At 46.0% G+C, this 24,345-nt stretch overlaps 1 protein-coding gene across 2 annotated transcripts in view; it reads right to left on the bottom strand.

The window, feature by feature from the left end:
- The window catches only part of CD86 (CD86 molecule), a 71,968-nt gene that overhangs the window by 25,154 nt on the left and 22,469 nt on the right, over positions 1-24,345 (bottom strand). The window contains exons 1-2 of one of the 2 annotated variants that reach the window (XM_041003107.1): positions 23,405-23,580; positions 5,467-5,516 (exon numbers count right to left, since the gene is read on the bottom strand). In XM_041003107.1, the coding sequence (XP_040859041.1) occupies positions 5,467-5,516; positions 23,405-23,421 (67 nt within the window). In that variant the 5' untranslated portion in view covers positions 23,422-23,580. Of the gene's footprint in view, positions 1-5,466; positions 5,517-23,404; positions 23,581-24,345 lie in introns of those variants that run through there. The other variant, XM_041003108.1, reaches the window with a different exon arrangement.

Genomic DNA, 24,345 nt, shown 5'->3' with positions numbered 1-24,345 from the left:
GGTGCATGTTAGCAGGAAGCTGGGTCAGAAACAGACGGGTCAGGACCCAAACCAGGCACTCTGCTAGGAGACGCAAGGATCAGAGCAACAGCTTACCCTGCCATAACACTGTCCCTACATGTTTTATTTCCATACATCTCAACTACCCTGAGGGTGCCAAGATTCCGGTATACATACATTTTTGTCACACAAAGGAAAAATAAGCCTCAGTCTTTCCAATCCTTATTCCCTTTCCGGCTGAATGCCTACCATTGGAGCTTCTCTCTTCCCTCCCAGTTTCACTCCCAAACAGCCCTAACATGCCTGTGTTTGAGAAACAGAGGCATGACTTGGTCACTCACCTCCAGGTACTACATCTAGGGACTGTTACCAATAGCAGTCAGAAATTGGGGTCAAAAGTAACTACATACATACAACCATATACAAAGGAACCTATAAAAAGTGGACATGGGCCAGCACAGTGGCATAGCTGCAACCTCTGAGGCAAGTGTATTATGTGGGTGCCAGATTGAGTCATGGCTGCTCCACTTCTGATCCAGCTCCCTGTTAATTTACTTGGGAAAGCAGCAGAAGATGGCACAAGTGTTTGAGTCCTGCCACCCATGTGGAAGACTCAGACTCAGATGGAGTTCTAACCATCTGCCTTCGGCTCAGGGCGGTCCTGGCTGTTTTGGGTCTGTGGTGGGGAATGAACCAGCAGATGGAAAATCTCTTACTTGCTCGTTCTCTCACTCTCTCCCTTCCAAATACATAAATAAATCTTTAGAAAACATAATAGTGGACTTTCTCCCAGGATGTGGAATGAAAAGTTTGAGCACATTTTCCATAGATTTTAAGATAAATAAATCTCTCCAACTACCCACCACTCTAGTGCATGAATTGTTATTCAATAGGAATGAGAAGCTTTGGGACCCAGAAAGCCTTCAGACAAAAAGAGACTCATGGTCAAAAGTCAACCTGGAAAGATAACTCTTTCTGAAGGGGAACCTACGTTTTCCTCCACACACTCCAGTGCAGTGCAGACATGTCCCCAGCCCTGACAGTGGCACTCAGACGCTCCCCCAGTTCGGAACATGCCAAGCTCACAATGGCAACCTCACACCATAAGGCCAGAGCGGCTCCACTTGCTCCTTTCAATCTTAAACTCTCAGATAATCTTAATCAGGGTATCGCCCGGAATGTCTTCTCTCCCTGACAAAGGACACGAAAGATAATGGGGGTGCTGGGAGAGGGACTTATTTCATTATTCTGTTTTATTTCTGTCATCAAATGAATTATTCAGACCTGCATTGTGGCTGTGGACTGTCTGGGCCAACTGTATCTCCTTTCTCTCTTTGAATGCCTGCCTTGTGGCTAAATCACTGGATGCCAGCCCAGTAAACTGAGATGTGGCTTGACAGAAAGACGACTCCCATGGATTCTTCTCATTCTTTGTAAAAAACTGCAATCTCTTTGGTTTTGTTTTTGGTAGTGGGAAGAGTATTGGCAATGTCATTTTCTCTTTGGGCAACTCTTTTTTTCTATTCCCTTCAAATTGTATTGCCAATATACAAGTATCCTCTCGTCACCATAAAGCTTAAAGAGTTGCTGCTTTGCAGATATATATATATATATTTTAAAAAGATTTGTATATTTTTATTAGAAAGGCAGATCAGATTTACAAAGAAGAGAGAGTCAGAAAGAAAGATCTTCCATCCACTGGTTTACTCCCCAAAAGACCACAATCACCAGAGCTGAGCCGATACAAAGCCAGGAGCCACGAGCTTCTTCTGGGTCACCCATGTGGGTACAGGGATCCAAGACTTTAAGCCGCCCTCTACTGTTTTCCCAAGCTACAAACAGGGAACTGGATGGGAAGTGGAGCAGCCAGGACACAAACTGGCACCCAGATGGGATTCCAGTACTGATAAGGTGAGGGTTTAGCCATTGAGCCGTCACATTGGACCAAGGGTCTTACTTAGGCACAATTGAGCGGATAGTTACAGGAAAGGTGAAGGACATACCTGTGGAGAGCTTGTGAACACAGGAGAGAGGCAGAAGCACACTTCCACCAACGCTCTCCAGTGCCTACAGCAAGAAATCGGCACCTGTGGATGGTTCACCAGCAAAGGCACAGAGAAGCCATAGAATGCAATCATCAAGGGAACAGTAGCTGCATCTGCACTGCCAAGTATGTGAACATGAGCTCTAAATCAGTAGCTATGTTTGTCTTGGGAAAATTAACCTCTTCTGGGCTTTAGTGTCCACGTTTTAAATCAGGAAACAATAGTGAGACTAAAAGCTGAAGTCAGGTCCAGCATTGTGGTATATCTGGTATAACTGCCACCTGTAGCACCAGCAGCCCATTTGGGCTCTGGTTCAAGTCCCAGCTGCTCCATTTCTGATCCAGTTCTGTACTAATGCTTAGAAAAACAGCAAAGGGTGACCTACCTGCTCACTCCTTTGCACCCATGTGGGAGACCTGGAAGAAGCTCCTTGCTTCTGATCTGAGGTTGGGTCAGTTTCAGCTGTTGGCAGTCATTTGGGGAGTATACCAGTAGCAGATGGAAGATCTCTCTGTTTCCCTGTCTCTTTGGCTGTCTCTATCTGTAACTCTGTTTTTCAAATAAATATAAGTAAGTCTCTTTAAAAAGCAGAGGTTACTCTGAAGCTTAAATGAACTGATATTTACAAAATACTTGGGATACTCCTGGGCATAAAACAAGTGACATGATGGATACACACATAGTTATATCTAATAGTAAAGTTAGGAAGTGGGGTGAGTAGAGGGATTATTCTTCTCTTTCTCATCTTACTCTCTTGTTCAAACACACACAGACGCACACACCTCTATCTTCTACCTCCTCAAGAGTCAACATAGAAGGTCGCAGGCCCTATGAGGTAGAAGCTGCTGTTACTACTTAAGTCAATGTTAGATCAGCATATCTACAGACCTTATACTCATGGCCTCAACAAAATCCATGTTACTAAACCCCCAATTTAAAAAAAAAAATCACAGAAAGTCTACTTCCATCAGTATAGTTCCAAAGAAGCAACTCTGCCAAGTACCCTGACTCCTCACCTCCACAGTATGAGAAAGGAAATCATGGCTGAGCCCATGGTATATGGCAATCCAGATGAGGTGACCTCAGGGCTGGCCTGTTAGGAGTGGCATGGGGGCTGCTGAAACCAAATAGCAGTTGTAGGTTACCTCTTAGCTTGTCTTAAACGGTAACTGGGAGCACTTCCCTCTTGGTGCTGCTAAGAATGAACAATAGGAAGGAGTGGATCAGAACAAACGAAGGGCACAGGATACAATGATAGGGACCTCAGCCAGCCCATGCAGACACAGAAAAAGACACTGAAAGAGGAGCAATAAACAGGAAAGGCCTAGGTTTCAGGGGACTGATGCCTCTAACTGTGTCAGTTGGAGGGATGATCATTAAGGGAAGATTGCAGGGGCAAGTGGTTTAGCCTAAGGGTCAAGATGCTGTTTTAGGGGCCAACATTGTGCTATAACAGGCTGGGCTGCCTGAGACTCTAGCATCCCATATGGTGCTGGTTCAAAACCCTAGCTCCTTTGTTTCCAATCTAGCTCTATTCTCATGTATTTGGAAAAACAACAGACTGGTCGAAGTGATTGGGCCCCTACCACCCACATGGGTGACTTAGATGCAGTTCCTGGCTCCTGGCTTTGGCCTGACCCAGCCTTGGCTCTTGTGGTCATTTGGGGATTGAACCAAGGGAGGGAAGACCTCTCTAGTCTTCTCTGTCACTCCCTGTCTCCTGACAGTCTACCTTTCAAATAAATATATCTAAAAAATGCTGATTAAGAAGCCTGAATCCCACATCTGGGTGCCTGGATTTAATGCCCATATATGGCTCCTGAATACAGTGTCTTACTAATGCAGAACCTGGGAGGCAGCAATAATGACTCAGGCAATTGGTTCCTGCCAGCTCTAGCCCAGCCTAAGCATTTGGGGAGTGAACCAGAACCAGTAGGTAGGCTTTTAATTTCTCTCTCCCTCCCTCCCTCTCTTCCTCTCTCCCTCTGTCTCTCAAATGAATGCATCATTGATTTCAGAATCCAAATACAAAACCCTTATGACGATTGCAACATTGTAGCATCAAAGGAATGCGATGGAGAAACAATTTCTCTTATTGTGGTTAATACAGCTTTCCCGCAACCATCCGCCCTGGGGAATTGGCAGATGATTCAATTGGCTAATCCTCCACCTGAATGTACCACCGCCTCATATGGGTGCTGGTTCTAGTCCTGGCTGTCCACTTCCCATCCAATTCCCTGCTTATGGTCTGGGAAAGCAGCAGAGCATGGTCCAATTCCTTTGGATCCTGTACCTGCATGGGAGACCAGGAAACAGGGAACTGGATGGGAAGTAGAGCAGCTGGGACATGAACCAGAGCTCATATGGGATGTCATTCAAGCAAGGTGAGGATTTAGCCACTACACTACTGCGCCAACCCCACCTGCCCCCAAATAAATAGATCTTTAAAATATAGTTTACTTTGGGCCCGGCGCGGTGGCGCAAGTGGTTAAGTCCTCGCCTTGCACGCCCCGGGATCCCATATGGGCGCCGGTTCTATCCCGGCAGCCCCGCTTCCCTTCCAGCTCCCTGCCTGTGGCCTGGGAAAGCAGTTGAGGACAGCCCAAAGCTTTGGGACCCTGCACCCGCGTGGGAGACCCGGAAGAGGCTCCTGGCTTTGGATTGGCATAGCATCGGCCATTGCGCTCACTTGGGGAGTCATCAGACGGAAGATCTTCCTCTCTGTCTCTCCTCTCTGTATATCCACCTTTCCAATAAAAAAAAATAATAAAAAAATATAGTTTACTTCAACTATCAAAGTCTAAGACACATGGCCACTCTGCAGTGGACCCTCCTGAGGCTGTGACAAAGCCCCAAGTTTCAGCTTCCTCAGTGGCACTGAAATCTTCATTGCCTGAGGCAATTAGCTGTCAGTAAGCAATAACAACTCAGATCTACAGGTAGGGGTTGGTGGTGAAGGAAAGGTGGAAGGGAAGGCAGGGGAATGTGGACATCAACACTCAGCACGGGAGGGAGATTTTGAGATGCTTATGAGTTGTTTCCCAAGAATTCAATGGTGATAGATCTGAGGCAGAGGAGACCAGAGGGTGTGCAGAAAAAGACCCAAGATACGTAGGCCTCCCCCGGCTCCCCTAGGCAGGCCAGCCTACCCTCTTCTGCATGTCCAGGTTGCTGGGGGTGAGCTCATGCAGTGGCCATGGGCACTGGCTGGGGCTGCATTCCACGTAGGGACTGCCTGCCCTGGCTAAGATACCTGATTTCAGTCACAGTGCCTCCTTCTTCTGCAGTAAGCCTTTGGCCTGCAGCATTTCGCAGCGCAGAACCAAAGGGGAGTGGAAACAGCCAAGCCTCAGGCTTGAGCTGGCAGGGGCTGAGAAATGGTGGAAGGATCTAGGACTTGATAAAGTGAAAAGATGCTTACCAGAGAGCAGGAGGGCCATCACCATGACAGTGACACTCAGTCCCATCGTGCTAGAGTTTACAAAGAAAAGACAAAACTGGATTAGAATATGAAACTGCAGACCAATATCCATCAGGACTTGACCTAGATATGGGGGGTGGGACTCACTTGGGTTCCTGGGTGTGGCACAGACAATGCTACATGCTCCCCGAAACCATGTGTTTGTCCCCTCAGCTCCACACCCTTCCCTACAGCTCAGCAACCCTGTGACCAGGTTCTGATCCATGGATCGTGGGTAGGAAAGATACATGTTACTTCCAGTCATGGATACTAAACCTCTCCCTCTGCTTTCTCTTCTGCTTTTCAGCAGCACAGAAGATAAAAGAGTCACAACGGAAGGGATCTGGCTAGCTAAATAAATGAGTAAAAATGCACTCCACGCCAACGTACCATGTCATTGATTCACTGTGCATAGTAACATGGACCAAAAAAATTATTTTTTTTTTTTTGGTGTTAGGTCAATGAGATTTTGGGATTTCTTACTGTAGTAACATGAGTTACTTTTATCAATATGCTAGGTATGGTGGGACACATGGAGAGCATTTATGTTTAGGAATCAGATTTCTCAGATTTCCCTGTGGATTTGAGACTTTCATGTGTACAAAAACCTAGAGAATAAGTGAAACATTCCCCTGGGCTTCATCCACACTGAGTCTGATTTAGTAGATTGGGATGAAGGTCATTAATTTTAATGGCTAACAAACACACAGGTGAGGGCAATGCTGTTGGTCCACTTTAACTGCACTCATGCCCTGCAGTTAATCTAAACAACAAGTAAAACAGCACGCACGGCTCCATAACCTCTGCCCTCAATGTCCTCATCTCCCTTTCTCCTTCTCTGCCCAGCTACTTAGAGAAAAATCATTTCAGAGTACCTTATAGGGAAGCAAACAGTAAAGAAAGATGACCGACAGTAAAAACAGGTGAAAAAGAAAAGCCAACCCAGGAATACGAAGCAGAACCAAGGGCATGGTCAATGCCAGATGCTTGCCATAGGAAATCTGCCCACCTTGCCTAGAGGAGAGCACATGTTTGGCAACCTGATCAATGGATACATTCCCACATCTGTCAACCAATTCATTGATTCATTGATAAAAACATGCCAATGCTTAGGAGCAGATGTACAGCTATGCTTTATCAATAACAGAAATTCCTCTCCTGGGGTGTGGGGTGTAGCTAGAATCCAATCCCGACACCTTAAGGCTATGATCTGCTGTGCTCCCACAGCACCCAGCAAAGGACATTGGCTTCAAAGCAACTGCTTTGTTTCTTCTGTTCTAGACCATAACATTTCTATCTGGAATAATACATTTATTTAACTTGATCTTCCTGGCACACAGTACACACTTTAACAGGTGAACGTGATAAATTATGGAACAGGAGTCTCTCTTCCAAAGCTAAATTTTCCTCAATAAAGGTAACAAGTGGTCATTGCTCCCTGCTACCAGCTTTGTTTCTGCTTGGAGTTACTTCATATATATATATATAAAAGGAAAACACATATCCATATGCATTTTATGCTTTATCTCTAAACACCAGTGAGAGTGCATAGTTTTATGCACTTGTTACTATTGATATTGTTCTGTGTTAAGGCATAAATAACTGCATGTGGACAGTTTCATTATCATCCACTGCATTGCATCAGATGGTAACTATTTATTTTTCCAGCACGCATTAATGGACACTTAAATTGTTTCTATGAAATGCAGTGGATGAGAACCACTGAGCCCCAAGGGAGGGGTGGCCCAGCAGGTCCTGGGGTCTCCTGCCTAGGTCTGAGTGCCAGTTGTGCCAGGTGAAGCCCATGGACTGCCAGATGGTGCCTTCAGGTCACCTGAGTGTGTGGGCTCATAGGGGATCTGGGGGGATGACACAGGTGGGGGTGTGCAGGGACTTGAAGGCTCACTTCCAGGTGAGGAATGACCTCTGAGAGACTTGCATGGATGAGGCTCCCATTCCTACAGATCTGAGCCTCCTCAGTGGCTCATCTGGAGCAGAGAATATCATACTCAGATCAAAAAGAAGTTATGCCAATCCACTGGGGCCTTCAGAGAATATCTGCTACCGTAGCGGAGGAGGGAGAGCAAATGGTGGGCAGATGTGTGGGAGGGAGGCCCAGTGAGGGAGTGTGTGGCAGGTGAGGAATGAATGCTGAGGCACTTTCCTCGACAAGGCCACTCTACTTGCAGTTAAGTAAGGCGGCTGAGACTGAGGTTTGGCGGGCAGAGTGAAGGACATTTAAGGGCCAGACTGAAACACCAGCCCATGTGAGGGACCTGGGCTAGGGTAATTAGCATTGACCACTGCCAAATATTACTCACTGGCACACACTAAAGCTGGAGCTGGAGGACCACCTGACAGGGCTAGATCACATTGAGAGTCAAAACAGGAGACTGGCAATGTGGGGCTGGGCCATGACACTAATTAGCATGTGAGGGAATAAAGTCTGGGGGTAGAACCTGTGGGGGGTTATGTAGACCCACCCCTGTGGAACTGTAATTTCCACTGGTTTGCTTAAGAGCTGGGGGTAGTGACAGGATGAGTTAGGTATGGACATGGAACCCTCAATACTCATGGGCACTGAGTTTAGGTACAGGCCAGGCTGGACCAAGATTGCAGTACTTGCAGGCACACCCAAAAACAGGGTGTGGGGTAGGCCAAGCTGCAAAATCCACCTCCTTATACATAAGCCGGGACAGACAGCACAAACTATGTTGGGTAAAGGCCTAGCACCTGCTGGCTCATGTGGGATCTGGTTCTGGGGGTGGGTTTGGTGGGGGAACATGGGAAACTCTCCTGGTGGGCCATAGCTCCCACTGAAGAACATGTGATTCAGGCCTGGGTATTGGTCAGACTGGGCAGGGTAGTGCCATCTGTCAGCAAGTGTGTGGTTTAGTTCTGGAGGGGGTGGATCCAAGCAAACCTTAACCCACTGGAAAATGCAGGAGCCAGGCTGGAGTGTGGGTCATGTCGGGCTAGGCTATCATACCTACTGCTTTGCATGAATTAGGAATGGGAGCAGATTTGGCAAGGCCATGCTGTAGCACAAGCCAGCCAAGAATTGGGACTGGTGGTGGGCCAGATCAGGCCAAGTTGCAGCACCAGGTCCGGAGGTGGACCAGGCTGGGCCAGTTCATAATACTCACTGGCAGATCTGAGAAATAGGACAGGGTGCAGGACGGGGCAAGTCTGGCTGCAGTACTAGCCAGGACTGGGGACTGACTGGGCTGGTTTGGACAGCAGCATTCACCAGCACACACTGGAACTAGAGGCAGATTGGGCTGGACCAGGCCAGGTTACAGCACCCACTGGCAAATGCCAAGGTGAGTTGGACCACACTAGACTGGGCTGCAGCTCCCACCATCACATGAGAAACCTGGTTGGTAGGAGGGGAGGGGAGATGTGAGCCAGGTAGGGGAGCTGTGGGAACTCTGCTGCTGGGCCACTTCTACTGCTGGTAGGCATGAGAGCTGGGACTGGGGGCAGGCCAGACTGGGTAGAGCTACATCTGTTGCCCTGCATATGAAACAGGTTAGGAGGAAAAATAGGCTGGGCTAACTGCACCATTGGTGCAGGCATGAGCCAATGTTGGCAGGCTGGTTGGACTTTGCTGCAGCATCAGCTGGCAATGGCTGGGGCTGGAGACAAGTCCTGTCATGTTAGACTGCAGAAATACCTGGAAAATGCAAGATACAGGGCAGGGAGTGTGTCCAGTAGGGAAACTATGGGCATATCTCTAATGGGCTGCAACTCCTACTGGTGAACATGAGAAACAGGGCTGGAGGCAGGCCTGGCTAAACAGGTGGTGGAACCCACTGCCTTGAGTGTGAGCTGGAGGGTGAAATTGGTTGGGATGAGTTAAGCTTCAATGCCCAATGTTGTGTACGAGAATGGGAGATGGGACAGACTGGACCAGTCCACTGCACATGGTGGCAGGCACAAAAGCCAAGGCTGGGGCCATCCCAGTGAGGGCTATTGAAGGTCGCTCTGGCTAGGCTGCAGCTCCCGATGGTGTATGTGAGGGCCAAGTGTGTGGAGGGCAGGGTTAGGCTGAGCCACAGCACCCACTGATTTGTGTAAGAAACAGGGCTGGACATAGATCTGATCTAGCAATTGCAATTGGCTGATGTGGGTGACAGAATGAACTGGACCCTGTACAGGCAGGTGCACACACAAGAGATGGGCCTGACACCTCAGACAAGATTTTTTTGAGGTTCCCCCCAACCAAACCACTGTACTTATAACTTCAACCATGGGGAGAGTGGCAGGACCTGTGGTCTTACAATAGAATACACAAGCCAAAAACTGGGCCTCCTTAGTGGCTTTGACAGAGCAGTGGACAGCATACAAAGAAGCACATGGCGGATATGTCAGATCATTGAAGCCTGCAGAAGACATCTAGTATCACAGCAGAGAAAGAGGGCAGAACAAATTGGTCAACTACCCCAGTGGAATGTAACAGCAAATTCTGGGTGATCAGAGACTCAGATGTGATGGATTATGTCAGCCAATGGACCTTGGAAGGATTTCCTCATCTTTGGATCTGCAAGATCAATGGTATTTCAGAACTATTGAAACCACTTAAGCAGAACTCTTGGAGCATGCTCCACATGGGGGATCTTGGAATGACATCCGGTGGTATTCTTCATACCTGGGTACTGAGGCGAGTGGGAAGCTGGGTGTGGTTTCTCCCCTTATCTCCTCCCTTCCCCCAGAAACAGGAAAAAGTAGAGAAAATGAAAACAATAATCTCACCCACTTTCCCCTGATCCTGGACTCTTCCCACTTTGATCATCTATATAAACAAACATCATCAAAACTAAAACTAAAAAGAAAGAAAGAGACAAAGAAACAAAGAAATACAGTGATGGTGCAGTGGGGCCTGGGGCGGGGGAGGGGAGAACCAGGAAGGGGTACAGTGGTATAGCGAGTAAAGTGGCTGCTTGCAGCCTGGCATCCTATATGGGTGCTGGTTTGAGTCCTGGCTGCTCCTGTTCTAATTCAGCTCCCTGTTAATGATTTGGAAAAAGTAGTGGAAGATGGCCTAAACGTTTGGGCCCTTGACATGCACCCATGGGACAGTTGGATGACGTTCCTGGCTTCTAGCTTCAGGCTGCTTCAGCCCTGGCAATTATGACCATTTGAGTAGTGAAATAGCAGATACAACGCCTCTGTGTGTGTCCCATTTTCCTCTATGTAACTCTGCCTTTCAAACAAATAAAATAAATATTTTAAATGGTAGAGGAAAAGTATATATAATAAGTGCAGTGATTGAAATCTGTTTTCACCAATATTGACAACTTGTCTCCTATAAGATTACATGCTTATGCTCCTATCAGTAAGAGAATGTTTATTTTTCCTCTTTTGCTAGCATAATGTATTTTCTACTTTTTGATGCCTATTAGCAGAAAAGACTACAGTGCATTTTATTGTAATTAAAATTCTTTTTAGTTGTGATAAAATGTGCTTCAGATGAGTCATCTTCATCTTTATTTTTTTCTTTTGCTCCCTTTTAATTTTATTTGTATTTTATTTGTTTTTCATCTTCATGTTTAAGTGTACAGTGGCACTCAATACATTCACGGTTTGTTTGGTGCAGCCATCACTGCCGTCTGTCTCCAGAACTCATTCTCATCTTGTTTGATGAAAATCCAGAGTGGTTCCTGGGAACCACCAATCTCCCTGATTGAAGTCGACTCGTGTGTGACTGACTTTCTCCCTTACCATTGTATCTTTAAGGTTCACCATATAGTACCCTGAGTCAGCACTGCCCTCATATTGAGGAGCAGACTTCCACTATATGCACAAGCCACGTTTTCTTTATCCATTCATTTGTTGACCACTCACTCCCCGAGCTGCAGCTCCACTTTGACTATTGTGAGCAGAACTGCTACAAAACTGTGCATACAACTACTCAGCCCTCTGAGCCCCTGCTTTCACTTCCTAATAGTACAGACCCAGAAGTGAAATTTCTGGATCACATGGAAATTCTAATTTTAGGTTTTTGAGGAAGTATTGGACATTTCCCCTAGGAGTGGAACCATTGTACATTCCCACCCCCAGTGCAGAACTTTTCCACATCTCTTAGATTTTTTTTAATTTTAGTTTTTTTAAGCAACAGCCATCCAAATGGGTGTGATGGAATTGTCACCATCACTTAAAAATGAATTTCTCTAATTCTGAACAGGAACATCTTTTCAATTATAGAAGAAATGCTATTTCCTGATGCATGTAGTATCTGCACATTTCTCTCATCTATTTTTGTAATTTGAATCTTTGGCCTTTTCTTAATGGTTTTTTAATGGATCAAAAAGCAGCACTTTGTGACTAGTTGGAAATGTATGCGGTTACTGAAGTACACAGTAAGGATTCAATATGTGAACTGCATGACTGGCTTTCATATGTTCTTTCCCTCCCTTCCAGTCATTGTTACAGGTATCATCCTTTGGGCCAAAGCCTGGGAACACAACTCCCCGTTTGGCTCCTGCGCACCACCTCACCCAAAATGCCCACCATCTTAGTCACCCTTACACTCCAAGGCAATCTCCACCGATTCTAAGAATCTCTCATTGTCTATAAGCCAACAACCCAGTATGCCTGACCCAAACAAAAACAATGTTTTGGTTCTTGGGTGACATATCCAAAAGGGACATAAAATCAAATTAAATCTTGCTATACATTTTACAGACTACCTTTAGTTCAAACAAGTGCATGAAATCAGTACGACCATGAGAAACCCTGGACAGGTAGTCACTGTAATTCACACAGTAGGGAGACACATTGACCCCAACAAGGAAGTCACTGTCATGTCTGACTTCTCTATTTGGAAACTCTTTTCTTCCCTTGGGTTAGAAACTGCATTGACTTTACTTCCTCTCCTTGATACTGAGTGTGTCCTCTGAAACTATACAGAGAAAGCCTCATTCTGTTCAGCCAAAGTCCTTTGTGGACAGCAGTCACCTTCCCCACCTCAGAACTCCAGCCTGGCCCAGCAGTGACAGTCCTTCCTGCAAACTCCAATAACATAAAAGTGTAGGCTCCTTATCAGTCTGGAAAACCCCTGGACACATATCTGACCAGTGATCCTATTAAAGATAATGCTGAAGTCCTCACAATGAATGCAATTCTCTTCCACAAAGCATGGATGCCAGAGGTTAAGGATTCCTGTCAACTCCAGCGATGTGAAGGTGGGGACCAGGTCAGGTGCCAGTTGCTCCAATGGTGCTGGCTCTGAGGAAGACCACAAATGCTATGGTTCCTTCAGGAAAGAATACACAACCACACCACAAGTTATGGTTTGCTGCAGAGGGCCTGTGGTGTGGAACCTTTTGAATTTGATTGGAAAAGAAGGAATTGGAGAATTTACAAGTGGGTTCTTTCAAAACAGACTTCTATAGGCAAGACGAGATTTTAAAACCTAGAAAGAGTCGCATCCATGTGACTAGAAGCTTACTCCAGAAACTTCAGAACAGCACCGGAGAGCAGTGTTGGGTGCAGCAGCTGAGACACTGGGTAGATGCCCGCATCCCACTGGGGAGTATTTGGGTTGAGTTTTGGTCCCAGCTCCTGCTCCTAGTTCCAGCTTCCTGCTCTGGTACATCTGGGAGGCAACAGGTGATGGCTCAAGCAAGAGGGTTCTTGCCACTCACATGGGAGACTGATTGAGTTTCCAGCTCCAGGTACTGGTCCTGGCCATGGCAGATATTTGGGAGGATGCATCAGCTTATAGGGATGCTGTCAATCTCTGTCTCTCAGTGTTTGCTAGAACATCTGCCATGTATCACTTTTACTTACTTTGTGATCCTGCTGTACAGAACAAGAGTAAGAGTTGGATGGATGATTAATCACACCATGATTCATCACAACAATGTAAGATTCTTCACCCCTATATTACACATGGAGGAATGGAATCTCAGTGAAGCCAAGACATTTCCTCTAAACCACCCAGCTGGTGACTGGTAAAGTTGAGATTGAAATGCATGCAGCCTCATTGTGTTTGTTTTTACTACTGGTGTATGTTCTTTCTTTTTTTAAGCAATCCGACTCAGCCTCTGTTGTGACAGGGGAAGAACACATCCGAGGGTCAACTGTGGTGGTAGTTCCTGGAACAAAGAGGATGCTCACAGAGACAGGTTGAGATGGAGGTAGAAGGAGCCGGAAGTGTCCCTTTGCATCAAGGGAATTTCCATTTTGAGCTGCCATTCATTCTACAAACCACATTTTAACATTTACCATGTGTAAAGTATAGAGAGGGCTTTGCTCTAATCCTAACAGGCAATTCATTTCCTGGCATGGGTTTAGCTTCAGACACACCTAGCAGAGCTCTAAGAAATAAGTTACTTGGGCAGCAAAAGGAAAGCACAAACAGGGAATACTTAAAAAAAAAAAAAAGAAAGAAAGAGGGGATACTTTTTACTTGTGAGATCTACTGCAAGCAAAGGCAGGGTGAAGAGACATGGGACAAAGATGGAGTGGTGGGGATCAGAAGTGAAGTGAGACACTGGAATATAGAGATAGTGAAACAGAAAGTAAGAGAAGGTTCCAAGGTAGAAGTTGTAGAGAAATAAATAACAAGATTTCCTATTTAACTACTTTGTGTAGAACGTGAGTGGTGCTCACAGGTATGAGGAACAATGCTCAGATGGTCCTAGTAGTTCAGACAGACTATTCATAGTCTTTGGGCCAACTGAATTTATTGGGTATCAGCTTTGTTCTAAAGGTTGTGTGAAATGTGGTGATTCCTCACACCATACTAAAAAGACAGACTGTCCAGAAGTAGCTACAATGCAAGATCCAAGAACATGGTGGAAGGGAGCAACTCACAATGCACAGGTGAATTCTTGATGCAAAGTGTCTGTAACCCCAGTGGAGGAAGGATTACACCTGTCTCTATTCAGCATTCAGGGTCCAGCCAGTGTTTACTGACAATTCACCCCTGTGGCTGGCAAGGCCCCACTTGCCAAATCAGCCCAGCAGCTGGGAGAGCAGAGTCCTGGAGAAGCGTCAGCTGCTCGGGGCCTTGGCGTGTCTATGGGTGACATGCTGCTTTAAACCCTTCTCAGAGTACCAGAGGAGGAAGCACTGACTTTAACCAGCTGTTTGTACCTCTGAGGTACTAGGAGGAATAGGACAGGCTTCCTTATTCTTTTTAAGATGTATTTACTTATTTTGAAAGTCAGAGTTCCATAAAGAGTGAGTTCTACATTCTCCTGGTTCACTCCCCAGACTGCTGCAATGACCAGTGCTGAGCCAGGCTGAAGCTAGCAGCCAGAAATTTCATCCAGGCCTTCCATATGGGTGCAGGAACCCAACAACATGGGCCATCTCCCATTGCTTTGCCAGGCCCATTAGCAGGGCAATAGGTCTGAAGTAGAGCAACCGGGGCTCAAACTGGTGTCCTTATGTCGGCGTTGTAGGTGGCTACTTTACCTGATACACCACAATGCCAACCCTGCTTACTTCTTTTATGATCTGTAAAACAAGCAGGTTGCTGGGGGTGTGGTGGGAGTAGGGGAGAGTGGCAGTAGGTTAAGCTGATGCATGTGAAGCTTGCATTCCATAACAGAATGGTCATTCAAGTCCCAGCTGCTCTGCTTCAGCTCCAACTCCTTGTTACCATGTTTGGGAAATCAATAAAAGACATTCCAAGTACTTGGGCCCCTACTATCCATGTGGAGACCTAGATGGAGTTCCAGACTCCTGAAATCAGCCTGGCAGAGCCCTGGCTGATGGAAGATCTCTCTCCTCTCTTTCTTCCTTTCTGTCCCTCTCTCTGTAACTCTGACTTTCAAATAAATAAACCAAAGAGAAAAAAGAAGGAGAAATTTTGCTGGAAATTGAATATATTCACTTTTAACAAGGCTTCAGATAGTATCTGATGATATGTATCATAGAAAACGGAGAAACATGAGCTCAATATTGGTTCATTTATTAACTTCCATTCAATCATCAAATATTTACTGAAACAGTCATTGTGTTTGGTGTTAAGAATAGAATGATGAGCAAAACCAGAACATCTTCCCTTCATGAGCTTAGCAGAGCAGCAAAATAACAATCAAATCATCACACGGGTTAAATATGACATATGCAATTAGGAATAATATTACAAAAGAAACCTTCAATGCATTTTGATAGCTAGTCACAGTACTAGACTAAACTGAACTTTGAATAATGATAGATGCGTATATTTTGTTATTCTTCTTACGAACAGGTGTAGCCTGTTCCTCCCCAGGAGTCTGGGTACTGACTTGCTTGCCCAATAAAATGCAATGAAATGGAAGGTTTGGGGACTTCTGAAATTAGATCACAGAAAACCTTGTGGTATCTTTCTTATTTCACCATGTTCTTTTGGAACATATTTTCTGGGAAATCTGAGTCAACACATAAGCCATCCCCTACTTTGAGATCAACAGGTTGGAGATGGGTTTGGGTCAACTGTCTCAGCTCAACCCAGACTTTTGGCCATCTCTGCCAAGTCACAAAGCCACAGGAACAAAACCTTGGATCCCCAAGATTAGGGATCAGCAAATCCTAACCTGCTGACTAATTCTGGCTTCCATCTACTATTACTAACAGTTTTCTGAAATATAGCCACATATATTTAATGATTGTTATTGTTACTTTTACATTACAACTGCCGGGCTGAGCAGCTGTGACAGAAACCACTGGGTCTGCAAAGGTGGTATCACTTTCTATCTGGCCTTTTATAGAACAAGCTGTTTGGGGGTTGGCATTTGGTATAGTAATTACGATGTCACTTGAGGGAGGTGCCAGTGTTGTGGCATAAGAGATAAAGCCATGGCTTGTCATGCCAGCATCCCTTTTGGGTTCTGGCTGAAATGCTGGCTGCTCCTCTTCTGATCCAGCTCCCAGCTAATGGCTTGGAAAAGTAGTAGAAGATGATCCAAGTGTTTGGGCTAAACAAGTGTTTGGGTAGCCTAAATGAAGCTCCTGGTTCCTAGTTTTGACCTGGATAAGTCCTGGCCTTCTCAGTCATTTGGGGAATAAAGTAACAGATGAAAGATTTATCTCTCTCTTTTCTTCTTTCTTTGTATCTCTTCATTTCTGTTTGTAATTCTTTCAAATAAAAAAGCAAATAATTAAAGGAAAATGAATGCTGATTTAATTTGGGATACAGCATCTTGTGTCTGCTCCTGACATGTATGGCTTCCTGCTGAGAGGCAACAGGTGATCAAACAGTTGCCTGTCACCCACATCACAGAGACCCAGGCTGTCTTCCTGGTCTTGGTGTTGGTCTGGCCTAGCCCTGGCTACTGCAGGAATTTGGGGAGTGAATCAGCAGATGTGTATCTCCCTCAGTCTCGTTGACAGACTAAACAGACAAAAATTTAAAAGAAGGGGCCCAGCATGTGGGCTCAATGGCTAAATCCTCACCTTACAAGTGCCGGGATTCTATGTGGGTGCAAGTTCCTGTCTTGGCTGCTCCACATTCCATCCAGCTCCTTGCTTGTGGCCTGGGAAAGCCTTGGGACCCTGCACCCACATGGGAGACCTGGAAGAGGCTCCTGGCTCCTGGCTTTGCATTGGCTCATTTCTGGCCATTGCGGCCACTTGGGGAGTGAAGCTGCAGACAGAAGATCTTTTTCTTTGTCTCTCCTTCTCTCTGCAAATTTGACTTTGCAATAAAAATAAAATAAATCTTAAAAAAAAATTAAAAGAAAATGAAAGTAATAAAACAGCAACCCTAAAGCTTCTGGGCTCCCTCTTTTAAATCAGCACTGTCCAATGGGAATACAATTCAAGCAACAATGACTTTTAAGAACATCTAATAGACACATTAATAAAGCTAAAAAGAGGAATGGGCATTTTGCACTGCAATTAACACTTTGTTTAGGAAGCCTATATAGCCTGTTGGAGTGCCTAGATCCAAGTCCCATCTTCACTTTGCATTTCCATTTTCTGCTAATGGGCACTTTGGGAGGTAGTAGATGAGGATGACTCAAGTGATTGGTTTCCTGCCACCCACATGGGGAGCATGAATGGAGTTCCAGGCACCTGGATTCAGCTTGTTCCAGTCCTGGCTGTGACAGGCATTTGGGGACTGAAATAGTGGACAAAAAATCTGTTTCTCTGCCTTTTTAATAAATAAAATGAAATTTAAAAAGAAGTAGATGACACTAACTTTAAGATATATTCAATCAAATATATCCAGAATATAACCTCAATATGTAATCAATAGAAAGTACTCTGTGCCCAATTTTAGAAACCCTTAGAGTATTGCAGCACATCTCAATTAGAGCTGGTTATCTTCAGGTGATTGGTGGCCACATGTGACTGACTAGTAGGACTGAGCTGTCCAGTGCAACTCCAGGGCAGCTCTTTCACCAGCTGAGTATCATCCAGTGGTGTCTCCCGACCCTGTAAGGAGCAGAAGAATCACTCTGAAGCCTGCTCCTATTCTTGACCTACAACACTATGAGAGAATGGAATAGCCATTATTTGTGTTAACTATGGGGACAGTTAGGTAAATAGGACAGACTGTATTCAATCTATGCTAAGCATGGCTAGGAAGGATTCTAGGCACAAGGAATAGCATATGCAAAGGCACCTAGACAAGCAAAACATGACAGACGCTATGAGGAGGTCGATGTGCCTAAGAGAGATGGAAGGAGGTAGGCAGGGTCAGCCGATATTTGTCTTATGGATTGGTTAAGGATTTCATTACTCCCAGAGCACTGCAAACCATTGATTAAAGCAGAGGACAAATCTAATCTGGTTTTCCTTTTAGAAAGATGACTCTGCTTACCAGGAAGCAAATAGACAGCAGCAAAGCCAGAATAGACGTGAGAATACCAATTAGTTGATCATTGCAGTTGTCCAAGTGAAATAAGCCTGCTCAGCCTAGTATGATAGTAGCAGAACTGGATGGAAGGAATTGATCTGGAAACATTTATGATTATAGTCAGCAGGATTTAGGAATGGGTTAAACATGGGGTATAAGGATCCAGCATGGATTAAGCAACGGATTGATTCAATGTGAAAACTCACAACTGTGTAGCAGGCTAATAACCACTGTGGGTGCTACAGGAGTTTTTAATTTTTTCACACTTGCATACATAGTAAAACTATGGATGAGACAGAAATTCTTGTGTTATCAGATATGCAGATGAGACAAAAAAGAGCAAAATGTTGGTCAGCAGAACTAATATTCATAAAGACTAAAGACTAATAATAAAATGATGAGTATCATGAGAGTAAGTGTCAGAGCTGTGCTTATATTTGCAATAATAACTGAGGGGAAGGAGGGGTGATGCTGGAGAGATAGCAGATTATAATAATCACACAGATGCTTGTGTGGCATGGTTAGCCAAAAAACGAATACAGCCTTAGTGCAGCAGGAGTCTGCCGTCTGCAGTGCTAATCAGAGCACATAGCTTGCGGTGTCACGTTTAGCAAGGCCGGTTATACTTGAATGCCTCCGATACATGAGAATGTATCAAGTGAAAGGCCACCATGATTCACTGGGGAATAATGAAATTATGTCAAATGAGGAAGCATTGAAAGACCTGGGGGCAATGAACCCAAAGAAGAGTGCACGTATGTGATGGCAGGACACACAGATACACATTCCATACAGACACACACAGTGTTGTTGAAGGGAAAGCAGTTTCAATATCTGAAAGTTACAGGGACCCAGCTAGCAGCTACACAAGATGAACACTGAAGAGAGAGCTACAACCAAGAAATGGCCTTTCCTCTGCAGTAATGAGTTCTCTGTCACCCGTATGGCTCAAGTGAAAGTGGGGCTGGGTTGGGTTCAAATTGGGAACCCAGGTGTCTCACACAGGTGGCAGAAATCACATTACTGGAGCTCTCGTTGCTGTCTCCTGGGGGCATTTACAGGAGGCAGTGTAACTGGCTCCAGAACTGGAAATTAAATCCAAGCAGCCTAACGTAGAACTCAGACATCTTAATCACCATACGAAATGCACAGCCCAAACTCTGTCCCTTTTAACTTCATCATTGAGGATCCCACTGCATTTCTCAGAAGGAGGGGAAAGAAAGAAGAGCTGGACCTTTCATTTCCTTCTTTGCCATATCTGAGAGCATCCCTCTCACTGTTCACACAGCACATGGCGTAATGCACGGAGAAGCTCCCCTGCCTTGGTGTTTATTACAAGCAACCCAGAGCTTCAGAAGACTGGCAGAATCAAGCACTGTCATAGTCCAGAAGGTGGAGAGCAGGTACTGATATTTGACATGTGGATCAGGATCAAACTAGGGCTCAGAAAGGTACCTCAGTGGCAGAAATAGAGTGAAGCAGGCATGTCAGTGCTTATGGGGGTCAGTTTCTGCTAGAGCAGAGGAGGGCACTCCCAGCACTGTCTCTTTCTTGGTCCACTCATGTTGACATTCCCACTTTCGAGGCTCATCAGTGTGGACCACTGCAATGCTCGAGTCCTCCCCTGAGAGTTACCGTCTTCCCATAGAAGAGGTCAAGGGCAAGACTGCCTCTGCCCTTGAAGGGCTTTGCAACAGTTTTTCCCTAGATAGGTCATAACAAAGGATCTGATGACATACAACCCTTCCTCCTTGACATCTGCGTAAAGTGTCTCAGAGAGCTACTGCCTCCTGCTGAATCACTTTTAAACCCTGATTGTACTTCATTGGGTAAATAAGTCAACCATATTTGATTTCAAGAGATTGATTTAAAAGGCAGCATTACAGAGAGAGAGGGAATCTTCCATTAATGCTTTATACTCCAAATGGCCACAACAGCCTAGATTGGGCCAGGCCAAAGTCAGGAGCCTGGAAGTCCACCTGGATCTCCCATGTGGGTGACAGGGGTCCAGGTATTTGTGCCATCCTTTACCCTTTTTCCAGGAGCATTAGCGAGGAACTGGATTGAAAATGGAGCAGCCGGGATCTAAACTGGTACTCAGATGGGATGCCGGTTTCCTAGATAGTGGTTTACCTTGCTGTGTCACAAAAGTAGACCCCAGAGTCATATTCTAGATACACATGTAAGCACGTGTGAAGACACATGGTACTGCACACAGACGTAAGGGGACTCGCATCAACAACGCTTAGGGACAAAGAGGAAATATCTGCAAATGCATAGGAGCAGAGAAGGCTTTGATTCATCCTCTGATGATGTAAGTAATTAAGATTATTAAAATTAGGAGGTTATTCCTTCTTAAGACAGCATGGTGAAAGGGCTCAGCTTTCCCAGTCCCCCGCACCACATTTGTGTACAAGAAATATATCTAGTTCTCCTACTCGTATCTAGAATTAGGCCTTTTTTGAGTTAAAGATTAACTCATTTTGTAAACTATTGATAGTTTGGAAAGCTCCTCACCTAACTTCCCACCTTTTGTCAAAGCACCCAAGTGTAGTCATCATGCAAAGTCTTCGAGGCGCCTCTCCAGTCAGTACACATTTGGTCAAGGGCTCGGCCTGCCAAGAACAAGGCCCCAGAGCTCGCCAAAGGGCAGCCATGCTCATCCTGGGCACGAGCCGCTTTCTTGTTCTCTCAGAACCAGAGTCATGGTCAAGGAGAGGAAAGTCAGTATTTCAGGGCCCCAGTTAGAGGGACAGCCCCTTCTCCCCCGTTTCATGCACCAGCCCTACCCTGGTGCTTGGAATTCCCACATTACTCATTCCTTGGCTGAAGCCATTTTTTTGAAAGCCCCTGCTAAAATGCAAATGCTAGCTGCAAGGGAGAACTGAGTTTTTCTGCTTGTTGCTTGCTGTTAGAAGTTTAGTTCATGCTAATTTCTTTGGACTGGAAATGGAACCTAGAAAGGAATCACATCCACTAAGGAGGGTACATTCAGAATGTGATGCTCTCCAGGGATGAAGCTTCAGGACCTCCTTGGGGACACAGAGTGTACTGATGACAAATTGTTCCTCCTCTGTACAGGTTCAAAATGGCGCAGCAGGCTCAAACCTCAGCTTGAGCAAACTTCAGTGGACAGCTCAGACATGACTGTCCCTAGGAGATAAGAGGGCGAGGATGGAGAGCTCAAACCAAGGGCTCATCTTTCCTTCCATTCCTAACCCCAAATATCATTTTCAGCCTGGGAATGAGTTGGTGGATTGCCCACTCCTGTTTGGACTCTAGGGGAATACCCAGGAGTCTGCCTTGCTTTTTCCAGACCTGGTTTTAGTTGTGATTCTTTCTCCTCACTCTTTTATTCTCTTGACCCAGAGATCCCCTCAACCTCAACTCTATATGATTTTGGAAATCAGACAGGTTTTTTTTTTTTTTTTTTACTACCTGAACATTGATTCCTGCCCCCACCACAAAACATCTAGTCTGGCTCACCACTTTAGCTTTCACATTTTCTCCACTCCTATCCTAGCTGCAATCCACAAAATCCAGTCTTCCTCCCCACCCAGAGGGGCCTTCAATAGCCAGGGACAGTAGGGCAACAAGCACAGACGCGAACCATTTAGCACAGTCATGTTCAATCATTTTCTTCCCTTCAAAGCACTAGGGCTAGCAGTCATTTTTCTAATGTGATTATTTCACTAATATTCTTTTCCTCTATGCTAAAAGCTTCAGTGGGATGAGTTCCCTTTTCGTCTTTCATGCTCCTTGTTAAAAACACATTACTGCAGCATCATGAACACCCAATACACATATCCAAAATACACGAGTGGACAGATTCATAAAAGCACTAATTATGTATAGACTAACTTACATAAACAACATTAATGGCTCTTGCAGCAGCACATGGCAGACATAATCTAGGGTGGCGAATTGGAGCACAGGAAAAGGTTCATTGCCATCCAGAGTCACATCCCCCAAAACTAAGATTTTCTGTAAGAGGAGCAGGCCATCTCCTTGGTTATTACAACCTGAGTGAGCAGTGGGAAGGTCCCGTGGCCAAAAATTCTTCTCACCTGTCTCTCCAGAAGCTTGCATTACTATTAACGGGGATGATATTTTAAGCCTATTTGCAAATGCAAATGCGTTCACAGTGTGCAGAACACGTTAACCCACTGCCTGAGCTCTTTTTGGACCCAAAAAGTCTTTCTTCCCAAATAACTCACTGCTGTCTGGTGCCAAGAGGCTGGTGTTCATGCCAGAATGGGGTGCCTAGATGAGACGAAATAATGGGGAATGGTTTCAGGACTTGAGAAGGAAAAGGCCAGACAGGAAAGCAAGGGCCTTGCCAGGAGGCTGTTGGGTTTCACCTCCCTCCTCTGGATCTCCCCTGGGAATGGGAGGCTTGGGCAGGGCCGACATTATCGGACAGTGTCTCCAACAGCAGAGCTGCTTGGAGCCCCCCACTACCCCAAGGCCAAGAGCAGCTAGCTGCCAGCGTTTTGGTAAGTGGTACCTTCTATTTCCTGCCTTCCTGCCTCTTAGCTCACTGAAGCAGACAAAAGGTGCTGGGTGGAAGAGACCTCTTGGTCATGTTCATCCACAATCAACACAGATAGTCTGAGAATCAAGCCTGACAGCCAAATGCTTGCTTTTATCTTTCTTTCTTAAAAAAAAAAATGTTTAAAGTTGAGAGACAGAGAGAGGAAAACAAACAAACAAACAGACAAATCACCCATTTACTAGTGCATTCTCCAAATACGCACAATGGCGTAGGTCCAACAGAAACTGGGAGCTGGAAAGAAGCTGGGTACCTGGGTGTCAAAAACACAGTCCTTGTGAACCACAGGGAATCTGGAGCCTGCAGCTGGAGCCAGGACTCACACGCTCAGGCACTCTGTGTGGAGCCGGGCACCCCAGGTCACAATGCAGTCATCTGGGCTATGGGCCCACTGCTGGGCAGAAGCTTGAAGTGCGGCCTCTGTACTCCCTCTTCCCCATTCGCTTGCCAGCTCTCTGCCCCCACCTCTGCAATCTGCCCCCAGAAACCACTTGGTCTCGCAGGGGCACTCCCCAGGCGGGCAGCCAAGCTCCGTAAGAACATACCTGTCACAGATGCCCATCCACTGTAGCTCCCACAGACCAGACGCAGAAACCCAGCAGCATTCCCAAGGAACACAGAGGCCAAGGATTAGGAAGGCGCTCTAGGGAGCCTTGGCCAGCTCCCCATGCCTCCTACGGCTGGCTCTGCCGTAAAGAGAGAAATAACGTTGGGACCGAGGCTTGAACTCAAATACAGAAAGGGGAACTGACGAGAGAGAAACACCACCACAGACAGGGGCAGCGCTCTTGGTTCCAGATAACTTCTGCTGGTAGGTGGGCATTTCCACTGATGAGAAAGACTACCAGCGCACCCTCGGACAGCTAGCGAGTGTAAAGCCCTAAGGAAACCCCCAAAGACAGCCCCGTCCACAGACATGGCGAAGACACCTTCCCTGAGGGCTTGACTGCCAAGCAACAGCTGCAGCCTGGGGAGCCTGGAGACAGCAAGCTCAGTTCAGAGAGCGTTTCACCCGCCTATCACTTCCCTAGCACCAAGTCTGGCTGTGAGAGACCACGCTCTGCAGCAGCACCACTCCATGGAGCCTATTCAGGAGGCAGCTGACACAGGCATTCCCCCATATTAGCAGAGGCTCCTGGAGGAGCCTGGAATGTTCCTGTTCTACTATTCCTGGAAGTGAGGGGGTGGGGGGGCTCTTGGTTGTACGGACAAATCAGGAGCAGAAGTGGGAAAAGCATGTGAATGCCCTCAGAGATTTCACCAATGCTAGGGCTCCCCCAGGGCCAGTTTTACACGGGAACACAGGTCAGTCATGCTGCCCTGGGCACACAGCCCCCTCTTCTGAGCCACTCAGGCTCTGCAAGCCCTTGGCTCCTTGTAGAGTTACATATATCGTGAAATGTGCACCATTTGAGCTCAACAGGAGAGAGGCAGCCCCTCTCAGTATCTCTCTCTCTCTCTCTCTCTCTCTCTCTCTCTCTCTCTC

This window comes from Ochotona curzoniae, unplaced genomic scaffold, assembly GCF_017591425.1.
Source record: "Ochotona curzoniae isolate NIBS_2020 unplaced genomic scaffold, NIBS_Ocur_1.0 scaffold_2587, whole genome shotgun sequence".
Lineage (NCBI taxonomy): Eukaryota > Metazoa > Chordata > Mammalia > Lagomorpha > Ochotonidae > Ochotona > Ochotona curzoniae.
Note: the sequence above shows the minus strand (reverse complement) of the source record. Positions and strands in the feature narration are given on the sequence as shown.